We start from the raw sequence: 21,675 nt of genomic DNA on the forward strand, positions 1-21,675 counted from the left end.
AGCAATCTGAGAGGATGACCCCTGTAGATCTTTAGACCTAAGGATGGGATGCGCTCTGTACAATGGGGCAGGTCAATGTGAAGCTGGAGAGGCAGATGCAGCGGTCATCAAACAAGTGAGTAACCTAAGCTCACAGACATGTCCAAGGGAGGGTAAAGAGTGGAGAGAAAGCATTTCTGCAGTCACTTTGTATAGGATAAGCACAACCAAAGGAGGCGATGACTTTGAGCCAGGCCTCTATGGAGGCAAGAGAGAGCAGGGAGATCAGAGACAGGGCAGCCAGAGGCCAGTACAGGCTGAGGTGTTGAGTGAAAGGATGGGCTGGTCCACTGGGAAGTTTAGAGTTGTAAGACCTCGGGGTGTGCCAAGGAAAACAGAAAGGAAGGCTATCTCGGGCCAAAATGGAGTCATCAGCCTGGAAGGCAGCAGGTTAGGGCAAGGATACATGTCCACTATTTTCCCAAGATCCCTCCCCCTTTGAATGGCCTAGGAAGCCTGCTGTACACCTGTCCTCTACCTTCCATGACCCCCCTCGACACACATGTCTACAGATGACCCCAGCCTTCGTTGCTGGCCATTCTACAGAGAGGGATACTGAACCATCTCATTGGCCTTGCTTTCTGTTCCCGTGTCTCATGGATATGAATATTTGAGTACCATTGTGCCCTCTGTGCTCAGTGGCCCATGTACCATGTGTCCTTCTCACATGAGAAGTCCCTTGGCCCCATCAGTGTCTGAGTTCTGCTCAGCCCATCTGTGCCCACCTCACCCATAACCCAAACCAGGCCTTGGCGGAGGCCACCCTTTAGAAACCAGGCCAGAAGCAAAAATATTTGCAGAAAATCAGGAAACTTTATTGAATTGTCTACCCTTAATAGTTAGAGACATTGAGAAACCAAGGAGTAGGAAGAGCAGGGAAGGGAAGAGAAGGGTTCGGATCAGGAGAGGAGGAGGAGAGGTCACCCACAAGGGATGTCAGGGCCATCGGTCCCGGGAGCAGCAGGACTGGCCTTCACATCCTCCAGGCACCATCAGCTCCCCCTCCTGAGGCTGCTGAAGGCCAGGGACTGGACTCCAGGCTGAGTTAATACTTTCGGATATCAGGACGGCCGGAAGTGGAGGGGGAGACGGAGGCATTGGCGGTAGCAGTGCTGTTTCCTGCAACAGAGAGAAGACAAGGTGCTCACGCTGGAGAAACCCCACCTCAGGCTGAAGCTGAGATCCCTAGGAAGGCTCCCAAACTCCTGAGCAGTCGAGAGGTATGTGGGTGGGGATTTCATTATCGTCTCCAGTGGTGGAGGACAAGACAACCCCATGGCTCTGAGGGGCAGAGGCTTCCAGTTTTTGAATGCACCCGTCCCACCTGATCCCCTCCATCCTTGTACTCAGCAGCCAGCACTGCCCACCCTCCCAGCGCCCCCTCCACTCAAGCTCCAGAGCAGCTCAAGCCATCTCCCCCTGAGTGGCCCCCTTACCTCCGGAGGAGCTGAAGCCGCTCATTCTGGAAGGGAGGAGAGAAAACAGCCATGAGCAGACGGCAACTGAGGACAGGCGGTCCCCTGGTCCTCTGATGGAGTGACTCTGTCGCCTTCCAGGGCCTTAACTTAGACTCTTTCCCAACATTATCTCCAGCCCAGGACCTTCTTCCCCGTCCACCTGGAATCCTGAGTTATCTACCAGGCCCGCCCATCTACCTATCTTGCCAATTTGTGTGTCTTGAAACCCCTCAAAAGGAGATACTATTGGTCCCAAGATTTGGGGTGTCTGGCTCACTCGGTTCCCTGACCCCCCTTTCCCCTAAGCCCACAAGGATGGTTTGGTCTCTACAAATAGTATGAAAGTAATTAACTCATCATCTCTCCTGGATGCTGGGGGTAGAGCCAAGCAGGCAGTCTGTCATGAGCTATATGACCCTCTCGAACCACTGTCTGAACAGCTTTATTTGGCTGAACCACATCCTAACTCACAGCTCTTCTGGATTCCATGTTCCTTGCACACCCCTTCCCTGTCTACCCACAAACAGAGGCCTGAATTGGAAAATACAAAGGTACAAATCCTGCCAGTCTGCTTTCGAGCACTACCTCAGTCTAACTGGGGAGATTAGGAAGGGGCTCTGACCCCAACTTTTTTGCCACACTATTTAAGCTCAGACAGAAGCTGGACCCTCTCTGACAAGAGGAGGCTCATCTCTAAGACCCTGCCTGCTCTTCCAGACACTTCTCCTGTGGCCACTTTCGCAAGACAGCAGGTGCCAGGAACCTACTTAGCATCCTGGCCCTCGAGCAGGCTGCGGTAGGTGGCGATCTCCTGCTCCAGCCGGGTCTTGATGTCCAGCAGCATCTTGTACTCCTGGTTCTGGCACTCCATCTCGCTGCGGAGCTCGCTCAGCTGGGCCTCGATGCTGCTGATGAGCCCCTGGATCTGCTGCAGCTGCAGGGCGTAGCGGCACTCTGTCTCTGCCAAGGTGCTTTCCAGGCTGGCTTTCTGATGGGACGACAAGGAAGAAGTTATGGAGGAAGCCAGTTCAGAGGGAGGCCGAGGGGTGAGGGATCACAGAGGGATGGGCAGCAGAGGGTACCATGCTCAGCTGGGACTGCAGCTCAATCTCCAGGCTCTGGAGCGTGCGCCTGAGTTCTGTGATCTCTGTCTTGCTGGTCTGGATCATGGCAGCATTGGAGGATACTTCCTTGCTTAGCTCTGCACTCTGAAAGTCAAGCAGAAAGAAGGGAGTGGGCGGGGCTTAGCAAGAAGCCCCGCCCCCTGACCAAAGGCCACGTTCCCCCAGTACCACCTGGCTAGGAGGTCTAGGAGCACCAATACCTTGGCCTGGAACCATGCCTCGGCATCCCTCCGATTCTTCTCCGCCAGGGTTTCATACTGCTCCCTCATCTCAGCCAGCATACGGGTCAGATCAATGCCGGGGGTGGCGTCCAGATCCACATTGACCTGGCCGACTACCTGGTTCCTGAACTCCTTCATCTCCTGTGGAGTACGACAGGAAGGTGTGAGAGGCTCCCCTCCCCTTTCTCCTTATCTCTGAGAGACAGAATGTTCTAGAAGACTCCTCATGCTCAGTGGATGGCAACGGCAGCCTGCAGCAGAGGGGCTCCCCTTCCTCAGTCCATGGGAGGCCTGTCTTCCCCTCTCACCTCCTCATGGTTCTTCTTCAGGTAGACTAATTCCTCGTTCAGGCTCTCGATCTGCATCTCCAGGTCGGTCTTAGACAGGGTCAGCTCGTCCAGCACCCTGCGCAGCCCGTTGATGTCGGCCTCCACGCTCTGGCGCAGGGCCAGCTCATTCTCATACCTGGAATATTTTTAAAGACGAAAACAAAACACAAATAACATTAGACATAGGCTGCCCCATGCACTGAACCCCCCTCGATGACCACCAAGGCCCTTGACCCATCCCCCTTTCAAAAAGGGGGGACTTTAAACTTTAGAGTCTTGAGTAAGGGTCTTCTGGGAAAGACATGAGGAAAAGAAACTCACTTGAGCCTGAAGTCATCTGCAGCCAGCCTGGCGTTGTCAACCTCCAGGATGACCCGGTTGTTGTCAGTGGTGGCTTCTAGGATCTACAAAACACAGAAGGGGTGCTCCAGAGCTGCACTTAGAAAGCAAAGCCCAACTTCTTAACTGTGCTTGAGTGGAGACAAAGCACTCTGTGGAGCAGGAGGCAAGGCCAGCTCCCTCTTTCTTCTCTTGAACATTCCCCATGAGGCCAGCTCCCTCTTTCTTCTCTTGAGCATTCCCCATGAGGCCAGGGTGGGAGAGGCCATGATGGACATTCCAGAGGGAACACCCACTCGGGACATCTTCCAGTAGTCACGTCTCAGGGCTGTCACCTCTCAAGGCCACTGTCTCGAGAGCCTTCCCCTTAAGGTCAGAAGAGGCTCAGTGTGACTCCATATATGTCCTGGCCATGTCCCTAGAGCTGGCCTCCCACAGATGGACACAGAGGAAACCCATGCACTTGAATCTCTTGTCCAAACATTTACAGTCTTAAGCACTTAAAGCCTGTCCTGCATAACTGGGGCTCAACCCAGGCAAGTAGATTTCTGCTCTGACAAGTTGGTGTCACAGTGGGACCGACAGGCCTCTCTGAGGGCTTCCAGGCTCTGTACCAGCCTAAGCCTCTGCATCTTGACAGCCAACTGAGTCATCAACCCACTGAGAGTAAGTTTACATGAGGCTCTTCCAAAATAAACAGTAAATGAAGATGTCTTTTCTCAGTTGGTTTAAACCATTCACTGTGCTCTGTTTTTTTTTTTTCCTTTCCCAAATACCTCAGTCATAGGTTATAGCAACTGAGTCACAAGTAACAGTTCAGAAAGCCATTAAAAAAAAAAAAGATTGGCAGAAGTAATGACACCAATAAACATGAAGTATGGGAGAGAACGTGTTTGGGTCACGGCATCAGAACATTTCAGCAGTAGAGGCTCTTGCTAGCACAAAGTTGGAATTCTCCCCCTGCCAGAAGACTGTGAATGCCGTCCACACCTGCTCCTCTGTGGTACCGAATGGCCTAGACTTTGAGGCTCTGCCCTGTACCGAGGAAACCTTCTTGGCGTCAGAGGCCTCACCTTGGTCCGGAGTTCTTCTATGGTCTTGTAGTAAGCACTGTAGTCCCTCTCTGGACTAGCCGGGCTCTGCTTCAGATGCCAGTCCCGGATCTTCACCTCCAGCTCGGCATTGGCCGCCTCCAGGGCGCGCACCTTCTCCAGGTAGGAGGCCAGGCGGTCATTGAGGTTCTGCATGGTGATCTTCTCATTGCCCGAGAGGAGGCCACCATCGCCACTTCCAAAGTCACCGAAGCCATAGCCAAAACCCCCGCCATAGCTACCTCCAAAGCCACCCCCAAAACCACTACCAGCCCCTCCGCCAAAGCCACAGCTCATGCCACCTCCGTAGCCTCCAGCTGACCCTCCGGTGACAAACCGGGAAGAGCAGGTTGAGATATTACGGCCTCCTCCAAGCTGGCAAGAACCAGCCCCAAAACCACCTCCATAGCTTGCGGAGGAGCTTTGAAAGCGACAGCTCATGGTGGGAGCAAGAGAGAGAGAGCGAGCAGACAGGAGCTGAGCAGCTGAACTTGACCAAGGCCAAGAGAGGACTGTGGCTCTTCCCTGCTCTGCAGGCCTTTTATGCACCCTCCACGGGGTTGGGACATCCTCTCTCCTCCCTTCCCCACCCTCTGACCTGATGCCAGCTGCACCTCGGTTCCCACAGGCCCAGTTACCTCTGCTCTCCAGGGTGGGTTGTGTCTTTTTGGGGGTGGCTTCTTTCTTTTTTTTAATCCTTAACAAAAGGGATGATTCAGCGGGAACAGTGTTCTGCTTGAGACTACCCTTTTGAAAGCCAAATTCTACTTCACCTTTCCAGTTGAGAAGTTCCATCCCGGCCCTACCCAGTAGCAGAAATGGAGACTGAACTGCAAGGGTCTGCCAGAGAGCCTGAACGAGGGATGGGGGAGTCAGGCTGCAAAGTGGCCTCCAGAGAGCCTGGAGTGGGCATGGGGGGTCAGGCAGCAAAGTGGCCTCCAGAGAGCCTGGAGGGGGCATGGGGGGTCAGGCTGCAAAGTGGCCTTGTGCTGGGTGAATTCGCCATAGCCCTCACAACCCTTCTTTTCTGCTTCTGAAATGTCTGGCTGGAATGTTCTGGAAACCCTCTCGAACTTCACCCATGCCAGTGCTCCCAACAGCTCTGATGACAAACTTTGCTGCTTTCAAAGAATCAACCACCTTTTTTTTTTTTAACACCTTTAGCCTAAGGAAGAAATGGTTCTGGGGGGCTGCAGGGTTGGCTCCGTGGCTAGGAGTGCTTGCTGCTCTCGTCGAGGACCTGAGTTCTGTTCCCAGAACCCGTGTGAGAGCGCACAACTGTCTGTAACTCCGGTTCCAGGGGAGCTTATTCCTTCTGGACTCTGTAGGCACCAAAAATACTCACGATGCACAAAGTACATGCAGTCACACACTCGTGCCCATGAAGTAAAAATAAATAAATTTCTTTAAAAAAAAAAAAAAGGGAGGGAACAGGAAGACACAAGTGAGGGGATAACAATCGGGATGTAATCTGAATAAGTTATTTAAATAACATTTAAAAATAAATGATAAAATAAATAAATAAATAAAATTAAACTAAATAAAATAAAATAAACAACGCTAATAAGAAACCCTAAGAAACCTAAAAAAGCAAACATAGTTGAAAAAGCTGATACACGGGAAGAGAAAGTAACCCCACTAATGTACTTAGAGACCAAGTACTTTACACTCAGTTTCCAATTACATTTCTTTATTTTGTGCACTGAGGGACAATGTACCACAGTGCGCCGTGGAGGTCAGGGGGCAACTGTCAGGGGTCAGTTCCCTCCTTCTACCGTGTGTGTCCCAGGAATGGAACTCGGGTCGGCTGAGCATCTCGCCAGCACTGCTGCACTCAGTCTCATGGATCTCAGCCGCCGTCCCAGGAGATGGCTTCTCTGTTAGTCCCTTTTTACACACAAGAGAACTGAGTCCTGAGGTAGAATCAGAACTGAACTCCATGGCTAGTTCCACCTGCCCGCCAAGGCTCATTTTAGGTCTAATTTTGTATACAATAAAGTTTATAAACCCTAACTGTCCAACTGCATTGTCACCTATGTGTGCTCCTGTGCGACCACCATCCAGAACTTTCCAGCATACCTCCATAAGCTCGAGGGACCGTTCCTGAGTATCTGCCTGTAGCCTGTGTCCCTAAAAAAAAAAAATCATTCTCTCAACTTCTGTCACCAGAGATGAGTCCAGAGGGTCTCCACCAAGGGTTCCTTGGCTCCCCAGAGGACCTTCAACAATGTCTAGAGTTGTTTGAGCTCTAGGTGATGGGTGCTGCTGTGCAGAAGGTAGGGATGGGGGCCAGGGGGAGGGGGCAGTGTTGCTAAATACCTTGCCATGCTCAGGAACGTCTCTACAGTGATGAATTACCACACCCCGAAGTCTTTAGGCCTGAGGTTCAGAAGCCATGGGTCAGCCCAATACACAGGGTTAATGTCCCATTGTTCTGACTGTCTTGGGGGCACCTTCCAAATCTGCAGAGGCTGTGGGGTTCCTGAGCAGGACCCTCTCTCATGCTAGCCACTTCAGTCTGTAAGCATTTGACTGCGATATGCCTAGAAAGATGGGTCTCAGGGGCAAGGCTTAGGTCTCTTCTGAACATCCCCCAGGGTGTGGCTACAAAGCTCGGGGATTGCACATTGACAGTCAGAGGAGGCCTTGCTGTTCCAGCTTGAAGAAAAGGTCTTGAGGGAGCCCTCTCGGAACCTGGCATAGAAAAGAAGTTTTCAGGACTGAGAAGGAAGACCCCAGGCAGGACCACCAGCCTCCCCAGCACCAAAGGGCCACCGTTTATTGTGAATGGCCTCCCAGGGGCACGGTTCTATAGCACAGAAGTATGAGTGCTGGGTAATAGTAGGGAGGGGGCTGAGGAGAGGAGGCATAGGTATTAAGTTACCTCAGAACCCCCTGTGCTGATTCAGCGAGACTAGAAAAGAGAGCCCTGAGTCTGGACCCAGTCACCCTTAAGCTCAGAGGTAGGGAAGTGGGCTCATGTTCATCCAGAAAGCTGGTGGTCCTGCCAGAGCAAGACTCAAGGTGGACTGAGGTGCTCAAGCACCACGGTGAGTCCAGGATTTGGGCTGACCCCTGACCCTGGCCAGCCCTCCCATGCCAAGCTGATGGCTCAGCTCTCTCACTGGAAAGGCATGATTCAGCCCAAAGCAAGAGCTCTGGCTCTCTCCATGAAGGATCAAAACTAACAAAAAGGTGATTAATGAAACCTGCCAGGCCTGGGGTGATGGTGCCCCAAACCTCCCAGGGCTGACAAGCAGGTTGGGGCCAACGCCTCTAAAAGTAACAATGCCGCAGATCCTCCAAAGCTCTGGCAGGGCAAACATAGATGGCTGTGACATGTCTCCCCTCACAGGATCAGGGCACAGCCTCTCTCTCCCAGAAGGGACTCATGGTATTTTGCTACAAAAATGCCTTCCTCCATACTGTGACTCCCAGTGTCTTTGGGATAGAAAACACAGAGCAGCCCCTCCTGGGGGAAGCCGAGCGAAGACTCATCTAGGGACCCAGTCCCCACTCCAGCACTCATGAAAATGGTGCTGCTTTGTCTGATTTTTTTTTTCTGCTTGGCTCTTGGGCAAAATAACATGAAATCCAGTTTTGTTTCAAGAGCAGGAGAGAGAAAAATGTCAGAGGGTAGTTGTTGTTTGTTTTCCTATCTCTTTACTTTTGAGACAGTCTCATGTAACTCGGGCTCTATGTAGCCAAGAACCTTGAACTTCTAACGCTGCTGCGTCCACCTCCTGAGTACGAACCAGTGTTACAAGCACGTTCCACCATACCAGATTCCCTGCTAGCAATCAAAACCAGAGATTCATACGTGCAAAACAAGCTCGCTACCCGCTGAGCTACGTCCCCAGCATGAGAGGATTTTTCAAACGAACCAGGTGAGTTTCGAGGAAGCAAACCGCTTGTCCAAGCACACCTTGAGGTCAAATTTTGAACTTGGCTTCTGGCTCTACCCAAACCTAGTGATGGGTCTCTGAGTAGTTCATTCTAAGATGTTGGGATTCATAATAAAACACGAACATGTTGTCTTAGGTTCCTGGCATATACTAATTAAGACCCTTAATTTTCAAGCGATAAGGACACTGGGTACATCTTCTGTCCTCATAGGTGGTCTTCGGTGTTAGTCATGGACAGGCACCGATCTCCCAGCTTTTCCTGGTATCAGGAGCATGGTGGATGATTCATAGTGGACTCACGGGTGAGAGCTGGTCACCCAGCCTCCTTCCTCCAGAGAGAGGAAAGCAGCTGGAGGCTGTGTTCATTAATCATGCCTGTGTGATGAAATCTCTACCCAAAGCCTAAAGTATGCCGTTCGGACAGCTCACAGCTGATGAACGAGACCATGCCCATGTGCCAGGAGGGTGAGGTATACAAGCTTGACAAGGACAATAAGTCCTGTGCTGGGGGCCCCGCTAAACCTCACCTATGTGTCTTTTCACCCCGCTGCTTGTTTGGGGCCATAAGCAATAACTGCACTGTTTTCCTGGGTTTTGTGAGCTACTCTACCATGTAATTTCAGCCAAAAGAAGGGAGTCTTGGGGACCCCATGACCTGTAACCAAGTGAGACAAACATCGCGGCTAACCTCGGAATGTGCTGCCTATAATTGTCATCTGAAACGGGGTTCGTTCAGTCTTGTGGGCCTGAGCCCTAGCCTTTGGGGGTCGGTCTGTGCTACCTCCCAGCTGATGTCAGAATTGAACTGATCTGTGAAATTTCCAGAGATGGGGAGGATCACAGAAAATGCTGGTTGGGGAACGACTGCACAGAGCAGGCCATGTACAAGTTCCAAGTTGGTGAGATAAAAGGGAAGAGGGTCCTGAACCTCAGGGACAATGCAGGGACCCGAAGCTGCTCTGAAGTGACTTGCGAATATTGCCATGACACACAGGTCTCTCTGAGGAAGGGGTAGCTGCCCCCTGGGCCTGGATCAATGGTCTGGAGGGCTTTTCTTCTCCGTAGAGTCCCCTCCCTGGTGGAAGCCTTGAGCCCTCTTGGGAGGAGGTCAGCCATCCTCTACCAAGATGCCATTTATGTCAAAGGATAATAAAAACACTACATACTACGTTGAGGAGCTTGAGGAAGAAGACACGGCTGGTAAAAAGCAACTGCTGACTAAGATTAAGGACCTGATTTGGGGGTTTGGGTTTTGTTTTTTTTTTTTTTTTCAGACAGGTTTTCTCTGTGTAGTCTAGGCTATCCTGAACTCACTTTGTAGACTAGGCTGGCCTCAATTTCACAGCAATACTCCTGCCTCTGCCTCCCTGAGTACTGGGATTAAAGGCATATGCCACCATGCTCGGCCAAGGACCTGATTTTTAAATCATCAGAACTCACATAAGAGATGCATAATGTAAGTGTCTGTTATCTCAACCCTTCCTACAGGAAAATGGGAAGTGGGGACAGAAGATTCCCTGGAAACTCATGGGCCAGCTGGACTGACCATAGCTGCAGCAGAAAACAAAAGGCCCTGTGTTAAACAAAGTAGATAGTGAAGACCAGCATCCAAAACTGTCCTCCGACCTCCACACGGCACTTCCATTCACATAAACATGAATACTCTCTCTCTCACACACACACACATATAATTAATAATATAAATATCAGGTTAAATATTCTATATGACTCTTCTTATTTCGGAAGAACTCTGCTATATATGTCATACTCTTTTCTTCAGCTGGGGAAACTGAGGCAAAGCGAGGTTAAATGCATAGCCCAAGTTCAGACTCTCGGTGGTGGGCTAGGATGTAGCTTATTTGGTAAAGGGCTTGCCCAGCATGCATGAAGCCTGGGCCTTAATGCCCAGCCCTGCATAAGCCAGGCATAGTGGTGCATGCTTGTAATCTCAGCACTTGGGAGGTAAAGACAAAAGGATTCAAAGTTCAAACTTATCCTTGGCCACACAGTATACTTGAGACCAATCTGGAATATGTAAGAGCCAGTTTCAATAAAACAGTCTTGGCTCCGGGGTCTGCATCTTTACTGCCTGTAAACCACTGTAAGTCTTTAAAGTATTCTTCACAATAAATTGGCAATAGTAAGCTCATTTTTTTTTCTTGAATGCTGTGAAATTGCTAAGCATTTAAACTGGAGGAGGATACAATGGAAACCCACAATTTGTAACCAAGAAGAGCAGAAGTTGTGAGCAGCCTGGGAACTCAATGCTTACAGTTGTTATCTGAAACAGGATTCAGCCTTATGGGATTGAGGAGCCCTACCCTGTGAGGTCTTTGCTCACTCTGGTTGTGTCAGAACCGAGGTTCCTTGTGTCAGATTTCCAGTAGACATCACAGAATTTCTTGTCATTTTAGTCTCACAATGGGAGAGGGTTGTTGTCCACTGTCTTTTACTTTACTTTGGAGACAGAGTTTTTGAATAACTCAGGCTGGCCTCAAATAAATAAATAAATAAATAATGTTATGTAGCCCAAGCTGACCCCAAACAAATGACATAGCCAAGGATGATCTTGAACTTCTCCTATCCCCACATCCCCAGTCCTAGGAATCCGACCAAGTAAGTGCAACCACCTGTGTTGGTCTTTGTGCGTGATAGGCTTACTGCCCACAGTGCAAAATAGAGGGTTTTTCTTTTTCTTTTGTTTTTGTTTTGTTTTGCCCTTTTTTTTTTTTTTAAGATGAAGCATGTGAATTTCCAACAAGCAATCCCTTAGCCCTAGGACACCTTGAAGTCAAGTTTCAGTTTCACCTCTGGCTCTATATACCACGCCTAGTGGTGAGGACTCAAGTTTCTGAGTGTCAGCTCTACCCCCATCTAACCAAGAACAGTGTCTGCTGGCTTCTCTATGCTTAGGCATCTCTAGCACCAGGCCAGTAGAGAGTCCTGATGCTAATGACTTGCAGTGTCAGCCTTTCCAGTGCCTATGCCTGGCCTGAGCTCAGGGGTTATGGCAGTGCCTGGTCGGTAAGGGATTGTCGTAAGAATTTGCCCACTTGATACCCTCTTTTCACACTTAGGAAATTTGAGGCCTGGGATAGCAGGGAACAAGGATAAATGCAAAATTTTTCAAAGCTTCTCATGAACCTCACAGTGGCACCATCCTTAAGTTGCCATCAGCAGGGCCTGGAGAAATGGCTCAGAGGCTAAAAGCAGCTTCTGCTGGCTGCTCTTCCAAAGGTCCTGAGTTCAATTCCCAGCAACCACATGGTGGCTCACTACCATCCATAATGAGATCTGATGCCCTCTTCTGGCCTGCAGACAGAGTGCTGTATACAAAAAAAATAAAAATAAAAATAATAAATAAATAAAAATTAAAATTAAAAAAAATATATATATATATATATAAAGTTGCCATCAGCACATTGTCTTTCCAAGTCTCTGCTCCTTAGCTACGTGTCTGTCTTCACCAGGTTGCTCATATGCAGAACCCTCTCCCTGGCTTGCACCCCTGGCTCCTATTGCAGTATCTTCTTAGATGGGGCCCCTTCTCCCTCTCCTGAGAGGCAGACCTTCCTCCTGACAAGTCAACCAAGACCTTGAGACAGTTCTCCCTCCTGAGAAACACCTGCTTGTTATAGAACTGCTCGGAAATCACTTCAAAGCAGCCTCTGTGCCTCAGGCACTGGCACGACCACAGTGCCTAATTCTAAAATCCCTTTATTTCAACACCAGCTTCCCAGAAACTCAGCAGGGTCAGCAAAGACTTCGGATGAGATGAACCCCAAGTTACAGACCTCCGTTGGCCACCAACTAGCTGTGTGACCTTACAAAAGTTGCTCAACTTTCTAGGGCCTGACTGGCCACAGCTGGAAAACAAGTATGAAATGACTGAGCACATACGGCTTATCAAATACCTTAAGTTGCAAAAGGCACGGGTCAGGAAGAGACCTCCCCATGAAGACATGCAAACTCATTGTTAGATGGCCAATCTGAAAATCCTCCTGAGCCTCCTCCACCCTGCACTGACACACAGCTTCGCCCTCCTCCTTCTCTGGTCCCTGAACAGCACCCATAGCAACTGCGCATAGCAACCGGCTCCTATATCACTTCCTCTACCCTATTGGAGGACACGATCCTAGGCCACATCTCCAAACACAGCTCCTATTACAGAGAAGCCTGAGAAACTGTTTGAGGAGGGGGGTGGGGGGGTTGTTTCTGTCTGTGGGTGCAGCTGATGAGACATGGAACACAGAGGCAACATTCAATGAGCCATCTCAGCTTCCAGTCTCAGGAGGAAAAAACTGTCATGTTGGGGCTGTTCCCTCCCATTGTCCTTGCAGGTGACTACCATGTTGACACACATCCAAGGGACTGGAGGCTGTCCAGAACCATGTATGAGGCAAGAGCAGTTTAAGGAGAAACAACTCCATGTACAAGGTCAACAAACGCCAGTGTAGCAGCCACACTAAGGCTTCTACGGAGGGTGCAGAGCCTGGCTCTTCTCTGAGGTTCTAGGTCACCGTGTCCAGCCATGCTCCTCATTCTACAGTATGGGAAATGAAGACTCAGAGAAGGGAAAAGACCGGCTTCAGTCCTCAGGGAGCTATGGTAGTCATGTCTCATGCCTGCTCTGAGAAACTCAACCTAAGCAGAAGACACACCCAAGACCATGACCTCCAGTCCTGCAGCCAAGCTCTCCTGTAGGAGTGGGAGGGGTCTCACCTGCTTCCTGCTTCCCCAGGGTTGGTTGGAACCCAGCCATGACTTCAGCACAGGGCATGTAGAAGGTGTGCCTCTTGTCTGCCCAGAAACTATTTAAGGGCTCACGGGATGTGAGCTATCTCAGGGTACAGGCATCTTCAGGGCCAAGGGAAGAGCATCTTGACAGCACCACAGGCAATGCCAGGAAAGCAGAATAGCTACTCCAAGCCAACATGGTGGCTCACACCCATAAACCCAGCAGAGGCAGAAGGATCAGGAGTTCTATGCCATCCTTTGCTATACAGGAGTCTGAGGCCAACCAGGAAGAACTGTCTCAAAAGAAAGAAAGAAAGAAAGAAAGAAAGAAAGAAAGAAAGAAAGAAAGAAAGAAAGAAAGAAAGAAAGAAAAACAAGGGTAAATGAGGGATACTACAGAAAGACAGAATCTCTCTTTCCATGCCTCCCTCCCTCCCTCCCTTCTTCCTTCTCTCTCTGTCTCCCTCTTTTCTCCCCTTTCCCTCCCCACCCCCCACATGCATGCACAATATTTTTAATTTTTATTTTATTGCTTATTTGTGGGGATGGGGGGGGCATTGATGAGGCTGTCCTCAGTGCACATAACAAAGTCAGAGAACAACCTATGGAAATTGGTTTTGGGGGGGTTTGTTTTCAGTTTTGTTTTGTTTTGTTTTGTTTTTTTCCCTACCATGTTGGTCTTGGGGCCTGAACTCGAGTCATCAGCCTTAGCAGCAAGCTCTTTTACTCACTGAGCCTCCTCGTTGATACTCAGGGTCTGGCTGCAGGAGACAGCAAGCAGATGCCACCCTCAGTTCTGTACACTTCCTTGCCTTTTGCAGAGGTATTTGTTTGGTGTTTTGTTTTGTTGTTTTTATTTTGCAAACTGCAGGCAGAAAAAATACTATCTTGGTTCAGACAGTTTGAGGCCTCTCCTTGGGGGGCCCAAAGGCCTACAAAGGCAGAACAAGAACCATCTTCTACTACTTGGGCCACAGGAGCCTTGGTACACAGATCCTGGTAGTTCTCAGACTAGGGACAAGCAAAGACTGTAGTTAATGCCTTAAGCCTCCCTGTGCGCATAAGCAGCGGCATGAGAGGCAAAGGCCAAATGCCAGGACAATCTTCCTAACAGCATTTCTTTGTGGCATTTGAACACACTTCCTGGCAGTCAAAAGTGGGTTCCAGTGAGCGCATCTCTTTAAAAGGGGGGGGGGGAGGCAGGGCGGGGAGGGAGGAAGGCAAGGGTCTGGGGTCAGGGAGACTGACTCATCAGGACCCAGTGTTGTCATCACTGCCTTGTGACCTCATTCAAATCATTTCCCATTCCTGGGCCTCCGTTTCCTTTTCCAATTCTGGAGGCTGACACCACTTCAGTGTTTGGGGGTGAGACTTAATGAGATAGCATCTTAGAGAGAGCCCAAGCCAGGCCCCAGCATAGTGCAGACACTCAGTAAATCCCATCCAATTCCTCCAGCCTACGGAAGTCTGGCCTCCCTGTGCTGTCTGGAGTCACACTGTCCCTCTGGTCTTCTCAGAAAACCAGGCATTATCTCCATCAAGGGTCTATGGAGAAGGGATGTTGCCCAAGGAAACAATGACCTTCCCCAGGGCCCTTGTGCTTTCATTAACGACCAGAGAGAGTGTCTCCCAGCCTGCTCTTCCCAGGAAGACTGAATAAACACATCTCCCTCCCATCCCAGGCCTCACCACAGGGCCTGACATTGCCCAGCTGAGGCACCCAAATCTCTCCGTGCCCCTCTTTTCCTACACTCTATTCAAGACCTTGAGATCTGGGCTCAGACGAAGTGGTCCCAGACCAGAGGCAATAAGCAAGTGTGTGTGGACACTGCTGTTCCTATGAGCCCCGGGAGATGCCAGGAATTAGGAGCAGGCACAGAGATCTGGATCAAGGGAGGCAGCAAGGGCTAGAGTTGCTTCAAACTTGACATTGGGAAAATCAGAGGGTTTCCCTGGAGCCAGTATCTTTCCCTTTAGGTGACTTATGTGCCCTTTAGAAGGAGGTGTCCGCTTCAGGGGGACAAAGTACAGCTTTACAGAGGGACAGAGATGGACAAAGCTGGTCATATTGAAGGCTAAATGTGTCTAGCTAGACACAGAAAGGAAGTCCAGTGAGTGAGGTAAGGACAGAGCCAGGAACAGAGTCTTGCAGCTTTGAAGGGCCACGGCCTGGGATCCCTGAGCAAGACCTGGTTATAAAGCCACATAAGCATGAGCTCCAGCCCCAGTGCTTGCCGTCCATCCACTAGGCTCCCAAGCGAGCCCTCCATGTCTATAGCAGCAGGGTCCTCATCTCTAAGATGGGAAGGACAGACCCTGACCTCCCACAGTGTAAGTACTGAATCAGACTCATGAATGAGTGTGTGCCTAGACCAGTGACAGCCAGACACCGCTGTGTACCACTCACTTGAAAAACAATCATTAAACACGGGTTCTGTGCTAGATGTCCCAAAGTACCCTTGGGAACGTCCCCCAGTCCTACTTCCATCCTTCCCCATCCCATAGGATAAAGCAGAAAAGCAAGCCACCTTCTGGGACCACAATACCCTGTACACTCAAGAATAGACTGTGTATTGTGTGTTTTCAGGGAGAAAAACAAAAACAAAATCAGTACCATAGAGGTGTCAGAACATTGACCTCCTTGGAACCGGATGACACCAAAAAAAAAAACAAAAACAAACAAACAACAAAAAAAAAACCCTAACAACAACAACACCAGACGCAAGACCAAGAGGCATTTGTGAAAAGAAAATGATTCTTTATTGAAGGAACTGACACCACACAAAGGTCAGTGGCTTCGTGCACCTCCACACTTATAAGGAAGCAGGGAAAGCTACAACCGGGAGACCATGCACAGCACACAACTGGGAAACAGAGAGGCTCTCTGAAGGCATGGGCTGCCTTTCCAAACCTCTCTCAGTGCAGGAGGAACGATGGGTGGGAAGGGGGAGATGAGGGAAGGGAGGAGGGTTGGGAGCTGGGGGCGAGGGAGGTGGAGACGGTGGCAAGGGTCTTTTATCCTGCGCCAGATTCTTAGATTTCTCTCTTACGGGAAGAAACCACCTTTCCATCCACTGATTCCTCCACACTGATGTGGAAATTGCTGCTGCTGCTACCGCTGCCACCAGCACCTCCCATGGAAGCTGCCGATACAAAGAGCAGGCTTCAGCGTTGCTGGGGGTCGGGGTGGGGAAGGAACCTCCAGAAGCTGGCTTTAGGCTCTGGGAAAATGGCAGCACCCCCTGAGAATAGCCACTGGTCAATCAATCCCTCTGGAGCTGCCAGGAGGCCTGGTGAGAGCTGGCACCCTCAGGGATCCCAGCAGTGAATGATACAGGGCCTGTTAACCTGTGCGTGAACAGCAGTGACTGTGAGCGTTGTGTCATAACAGCATGAAGGTGAGATCGGGTAGAAAGACAAGCCCTGGACAAGGCCAGCATAGCCTGGAATGTCCTTAGGAAACTTCTGATCTCAGTCCCACCCAGGGTCCAACGGAGAAGGGGGCGTACCCTGCCCTACTGGGATATTTGTCACTTCCTCCCTCCTCCCCACTGTAAGAAGAATGGCGACCCTAATAACCCGCTCCCACCCACGCCAAAGGGCTTTACAGTCTCTTACCTTCCCTGACACCAATATTAGCCATCCTGAAAGAGAAGGAACAGCAAGTGTTAGCCAAGGAAGAAAGTTCTAGTCTCACTAAGGGAACCCCTGGCAGACAGCTGAGGAGACTTCTGCAGACTCATGACTTTTCTAGGGGCCTAGGACATCTGGCGACCCAGTCCATGGGGCCTGCCATCCCAAACAGACTCGGAGCTCTCATAACGGCCCTGCCCATCACTTACAGGAGAAGCACGGGTCCAGAGAGTGGAAGGGAGTCACTCAAAATAACAGCCACACACCAGGATACAGACTCCAGACTCTCGGGGTCTCTCCCCACTCAACCACACAGCTCTTGGGATGCCCTGCTTTCCTCTTTCCATAGTCCTGGATCCCAGCCCATTTTGTCCCCCTCCTCTCTCTCCCTGCACCTCTGCACCTACTTAGCATCCTGGCCCTCGAGCAGGCTGCGGTAGGTGGCGATCTCCTGCTCCAGCCGGGTCTTGATGTCCAGCAGCATGTTGTACTCCTGGTTCTGGCACTCCATCTCGCTGCGGAGCTCGCTCAGCTGGGTCTCCAGGCTGCTAATGAGACCCTGGATCTGCTGCAGCTGTGTGGCGTAGCGGCACTCCACCTCTGCCAGAGAGTTCTCCAGCCCAGCTTTCTGGTGGGACAACAGAGCCATAGACTCGTCAGCCTAGAAGGTAACCCCCTGAAGGTAGAGGGGTAGGAAGGATAGGATGGCGTGCCCAGAGTGATCACTGTGCAGGGGGGGGACGGGAGGGGAAGAGGGGGTGTCGGTTAAGGCTTTACCAGCCTGGGAGATGGGTTACACGTGTCACCCAATAGGCCGGAGTCACCGTACCATGCTGAGCTGGGACTGCAGCTCAATCTCCAGCCCCTGCATGGTGCGTCTCAGGTCCGTGATTTCCGTCTTGCTGCTCTGGATCATTTCTGTGTTGGAGGCTACCTCCTTGTTGAGCTCTTCAGTCTACAAGTCACAGGTGAGAACCGTGAGCCTCATGGGCCTCCTCAGAGACCTACGGCGGCGTCGGGAGAAAGGGTAGAGCAGAGCTGGGGGATTTATGGTCAGACCCTACCTTACTGAAGAACCAGGCCTCTGCATCCCTCCGGTTTTTCTCCGCAATGGCCTCATACTGCTCCCTCATATCCGCCAGCATGCGGGTCAGGTCCACCCCGGGTGCTGCATCCATTTCCACATTGACCTGGCCGGCCAGCTGACTGTTGAACTCTTTCATCTCCTGCAAGGTGGGGGAAGTCATTTAGAGACAAGGCTGTAAAACGAACTTAAGAGCCAGCCGGTGGTGGCGCACGCCTTTAATCCCAGCACTCGGGAGGCAGAGGCAGGCGGATCGCTGTGAGTTCGAGGCCAGCCTGGTCTACAAAGCGAGTCCAGGACAGCCAAGGCTACACAGAGAAACCCTGTCTCGGGGAGAGAAGGAAAAAAAAAACGGACTTAAGAATGTGAAGCCCTGAGGGCTATCTCCGACTCTGACTCTAACTCACTGTGTGACCTTAGCAAATCGAGCCACCCCATCTCTGTTCCCCACTAGATCATGTGCACTCCTCAGCTCTGAGGATCTCTCTTATTCTGGGTCCTGTGAAACAAAGACCTTGAGACAATAAAGCCCGGGACACCAAGCAGTCCTGTAATTTACACCTGGTCCTGGGTCCAAATTACCAAATTACCTACTGTGCCCCTGGGATGCATTTCTGAGCCACTAAAGCCCTCACAGACTATGACAAAAGACCAGCGGTCCTGTTCTTCCTACCACCCTGCCCTGCTGTCACCTCCTCATGGTTCTTCTTCAGGTAAGCCAGCTCCTCATTCAGGCTCTCGATCTGCATCTCCAGGTCGGTCCTGGCCAGGGTCAGCTCATCCAGCACCCGGCGCAGGCCGTTGATGTCGGCCTCCACGCTCTGGCGCAGGGCCAGCTCGTTCTCATACCTGGGGAGAGGAAGGAAAGGAGCCATAGTCAGGTGAGGTTAGGGGGCTCAAGTTTCTGAGTTAGAGAAGAGGTAAGCTGGAAAAACGGGGGGGGGGGGACCTGATATGGAAAGGGGCAAAACAGTGGGAACCCACTTGAGCCTGAAATCATCCGCTGCCAGCCTGGCATTGTCAATCTCCAGGATAACACGCGAGTTGTCAATGGTGGCAGCCAGTATCTGTGGGAGACAGAGAGTGGTACCTAAGGGCTTACTGACCTATGCTACCATCCCTGCGACACCTTCAAGGCATAGAAAACTAAGGAGGCAGCATTGCCTGCAATTGCCTGCGGGACGTGGCTAGCCAAGGCAGTGCAGCAATGGATAGAGCTGGCTCTGTCTGGTAAGGGCTCCTCAGAGATACACTATACCAGCCTACTTGGGCACAGCTCACACTGGCTGCCTCCTGCATGCCTTGACAAGAGCCCTTGGTCTCCGGAACCCGTTGAGAACTTGGACACCAGCTAAGGAAAGCATTTGCAGCTAAGAAAAACAAACCCAGTTAGTAAAAGGGAAAGCGAGGGGGTGGCACGGCCTATAATGAGTTCCCTGGTCCCCTAAGATCCAACAACGCTTCCAGCAATAAAGACATCCTTAAGGGCTGAGGCAGATGATCCTGGCGTTTAGGACTCAAGAGGCTGCACCTGAACAGCACGCAGGCCAAAAGGTTAAAGCAAGCATTTACAAAAAATCCTTGCAGATCTTGTGGGTCAAAAGAAAAGGAGTTGCTCTCTCATTTGCAACCCCGTGAATCCAAATCAGATTCCCAAGGCCGCTTCCTCCCTCAGCACTGCCAAGAGGAGCAGATGTGCTCCCACAAGTGCCTGGAACGCAGGTATATCCCGACCTTGCTGAGGACACACAGCAGGAAAGGATTTCTCTCAGTCAGCAGTAATGTTGATGTTACAGATGTGTCCCGGGCCCCAGCCACCTGTTTCCCTTTGTTTGACAGACTTACTTTGTCCCGGATCTCTTCCATGGTCTTAAAGTAATGGGTGTAGTCCCGTTCTGGACTGGCTGGGCTCTGCTTCTGGTACCAGTCTCGGATCTTCACCTCCAGCTCTGTGTTGGCCTCCTCCAGGGCGCGCACCTTGTCCAGGTAGGTGGCCAGGCGGTCATTGAGGTTCTGCATGGTGATCTTCTCGTTGCCAGAGAGAAGACCTCCATCGCCACCACCAAAGTCACCAAAGCCACCGCCAAAACCCCCACCAAAACCTCCACCGAAACTGCCCCCAGCACCAGCACCAAAGCCACAACTCATGCCACCCCCATAACCCCCTCCTGCTCCCGAGGAGACAAATCTAGCAGAAGAAGCAGAGATGCTTCGGCTCACACCACCCCCATAGAGACTCCCTCCACCAGCACGAAGGGAACCCCCTCGGGCAGAGCTGCCTCCAAAGGTGGAAGAAGTTTGCAAGAATGTGGTGGCCATGGTCAGGCAGCCTGTGCCTTCGCGTCCTGAGCAAGCCGGAAAGACTCTAGCAGGAGCTTCTGAGCCGGGCTGAAACCAGACCACAGTGCTGTTGCCCCTAGCCTGGGACTCCTTATATACCCTTTGGAGGAGGGGTGGGGGCCTCGCCTCCTCCCCCTGAGTGGAGCCAACTCCTTTGCCTTCCAGACAAACACAGCTGCTGCCTGCACACCTCCACAGGGCTCACTTGTGGGGAGTTTTTCTTTTCCCTTTTTTTTTCTCTTTCTTAATGCAACAAAAGAGATGATTCAGAATTAATAGGGTTTTGGCCCTAGGCTATAGTTTTAACACTTGGATTACAGGGTTTGTTTCTCTCTCCAGGAGAGCAAACTCTCGCCCATAGCACGGCTCCCAAGGCTTCTTCTGTCCCATCCCGTTAGAGCAGCCAGACCGGCTCTGTCCCCCCACGGCCAGCGGCCAGGCAGCGTGTGAGCCTCACCCAGAGGTAGACAGCTCCCTGCTCTCAGTTTCTCCTATTTCTGCTCTGTGCTCTCTATTCTAGGGCCTGTGCACGGAAGTCCCTAGCAATGAGAATACAGAATACAGGTGACCACAGGGCAGGCTGAGGACAAAAGAGGGAATCTTGAGTCAAGTTCCAAAGGAGATGACCAGAAAAGCCAACATCTGTCCCTCTGTTTTAGCCCTGATGCCTGGGAATGTTCTCTTCTCCTCTCCTCAGCCCACCACCAACACCACTCCAGTTCAGAAGTGCCCCCCCCTGTTCAGTACCCCCCCCCAGCCCATGGCCTGGCTAGCTCACAAAAGCCCAGAAGGTTCAAGCTGACAGAAGTCTGATTGATAGCCCTGTCACCTGCCAACTGCACATGCCACTAACCCTTTGCTTGCTCCCAAGACGCGTTGAGGCAAAAACCTCTGCAGATAAGATGCAGGCAATTTCCAGAAAGCCCCCGCCTTCTCAGGCAAGAAACGTGTCGCTGCTTAGCAGGCCCAGATTAACCCCCACTTGCCTTGTCAACTGCTGCCAGCTGGGGGAGGGGCTGAATTAGAGGCTCTGCCTGCCTGAGTACTATGAGGAAGGTGGAGGCAGGAGCGGGGAGAGGAGGTGGGCGGTGGCAAGCAGGTGGAAAGCACCAGAGTTCAGAGGCCGAGGAATCAGGCGCATGTAATACTGAGGCCAGAAAGGGCAGCCTCACATTCAGGAGGGCCCTCGGCTGCCAGCTTAATTGGCACTGTTGGGCAGTGCCACCCAGGCTGGAGAGAGCCCAGAGGAGGGCTCCCAGTGGAGGCTGCAACATGAGAAAGTAGATGAGGCTCCGGCATGCCTTGGGCCTGTGTTTAACTGCCCATCGGTATCTATGACTCCCGTAAAGCTCAGCACATGTCGCTTTTTAAGGCTC

General features: G+C 51.3%; 1 protein-coding gene across 1 annotated transcript; it reads right to left on the reverse strand.

The window, feature by feature from the left end:
* Positions 1-1,057: 1,057 nt before the first annotated feature.
* Positions 1,058-20,387, reverse strand: LOC311578399 (uncharacterized protein). Its single transcript, XM_084748223.1, has 16 exons — positions 19,805-20,387; positions 18,944-19,026; positions 18,652-18,808; positions 17,940-18,101; positions 17,705-17,830; positions 17,283-17,503; positions 16,861-16,886; positions 16,285-16,385; positions 4,583-5,452; positions 3,492-3,574; positions 3,150-3,306; positions 2,821-2,982; positions 2,579-2,704; positions 2,264-2,484; positions 1,476-1,501; positions 1,058-1,158 (listed from the first exon to the last, which is right to left on the reverse strand). Exons 1-16 carry the CDS (start codon positions 20,276-20,278, stop codon positions 1,085-1,087), a joined length of 3,069 nt encoding a protein of 1,022 aa, XP_084604349.1. The 5' UTR covers positions 20,279-20,387; the 3' UTR covers positions 1,058-1,084.
* Between the last annotated feature and the right edge of the window lie 1,288 nt (positions 20,388-21,675).

This window comes from Acomys minous (genome assembly GCF_964271855.1).
Source record: "Acomys minous genome assembly, chromosome: 12".
Lineage (NCBI taxonomy): Eukaryota > Metazoa > Chordata > Mammalia > Rodentia > Muridae > Acomys > Acomys minous.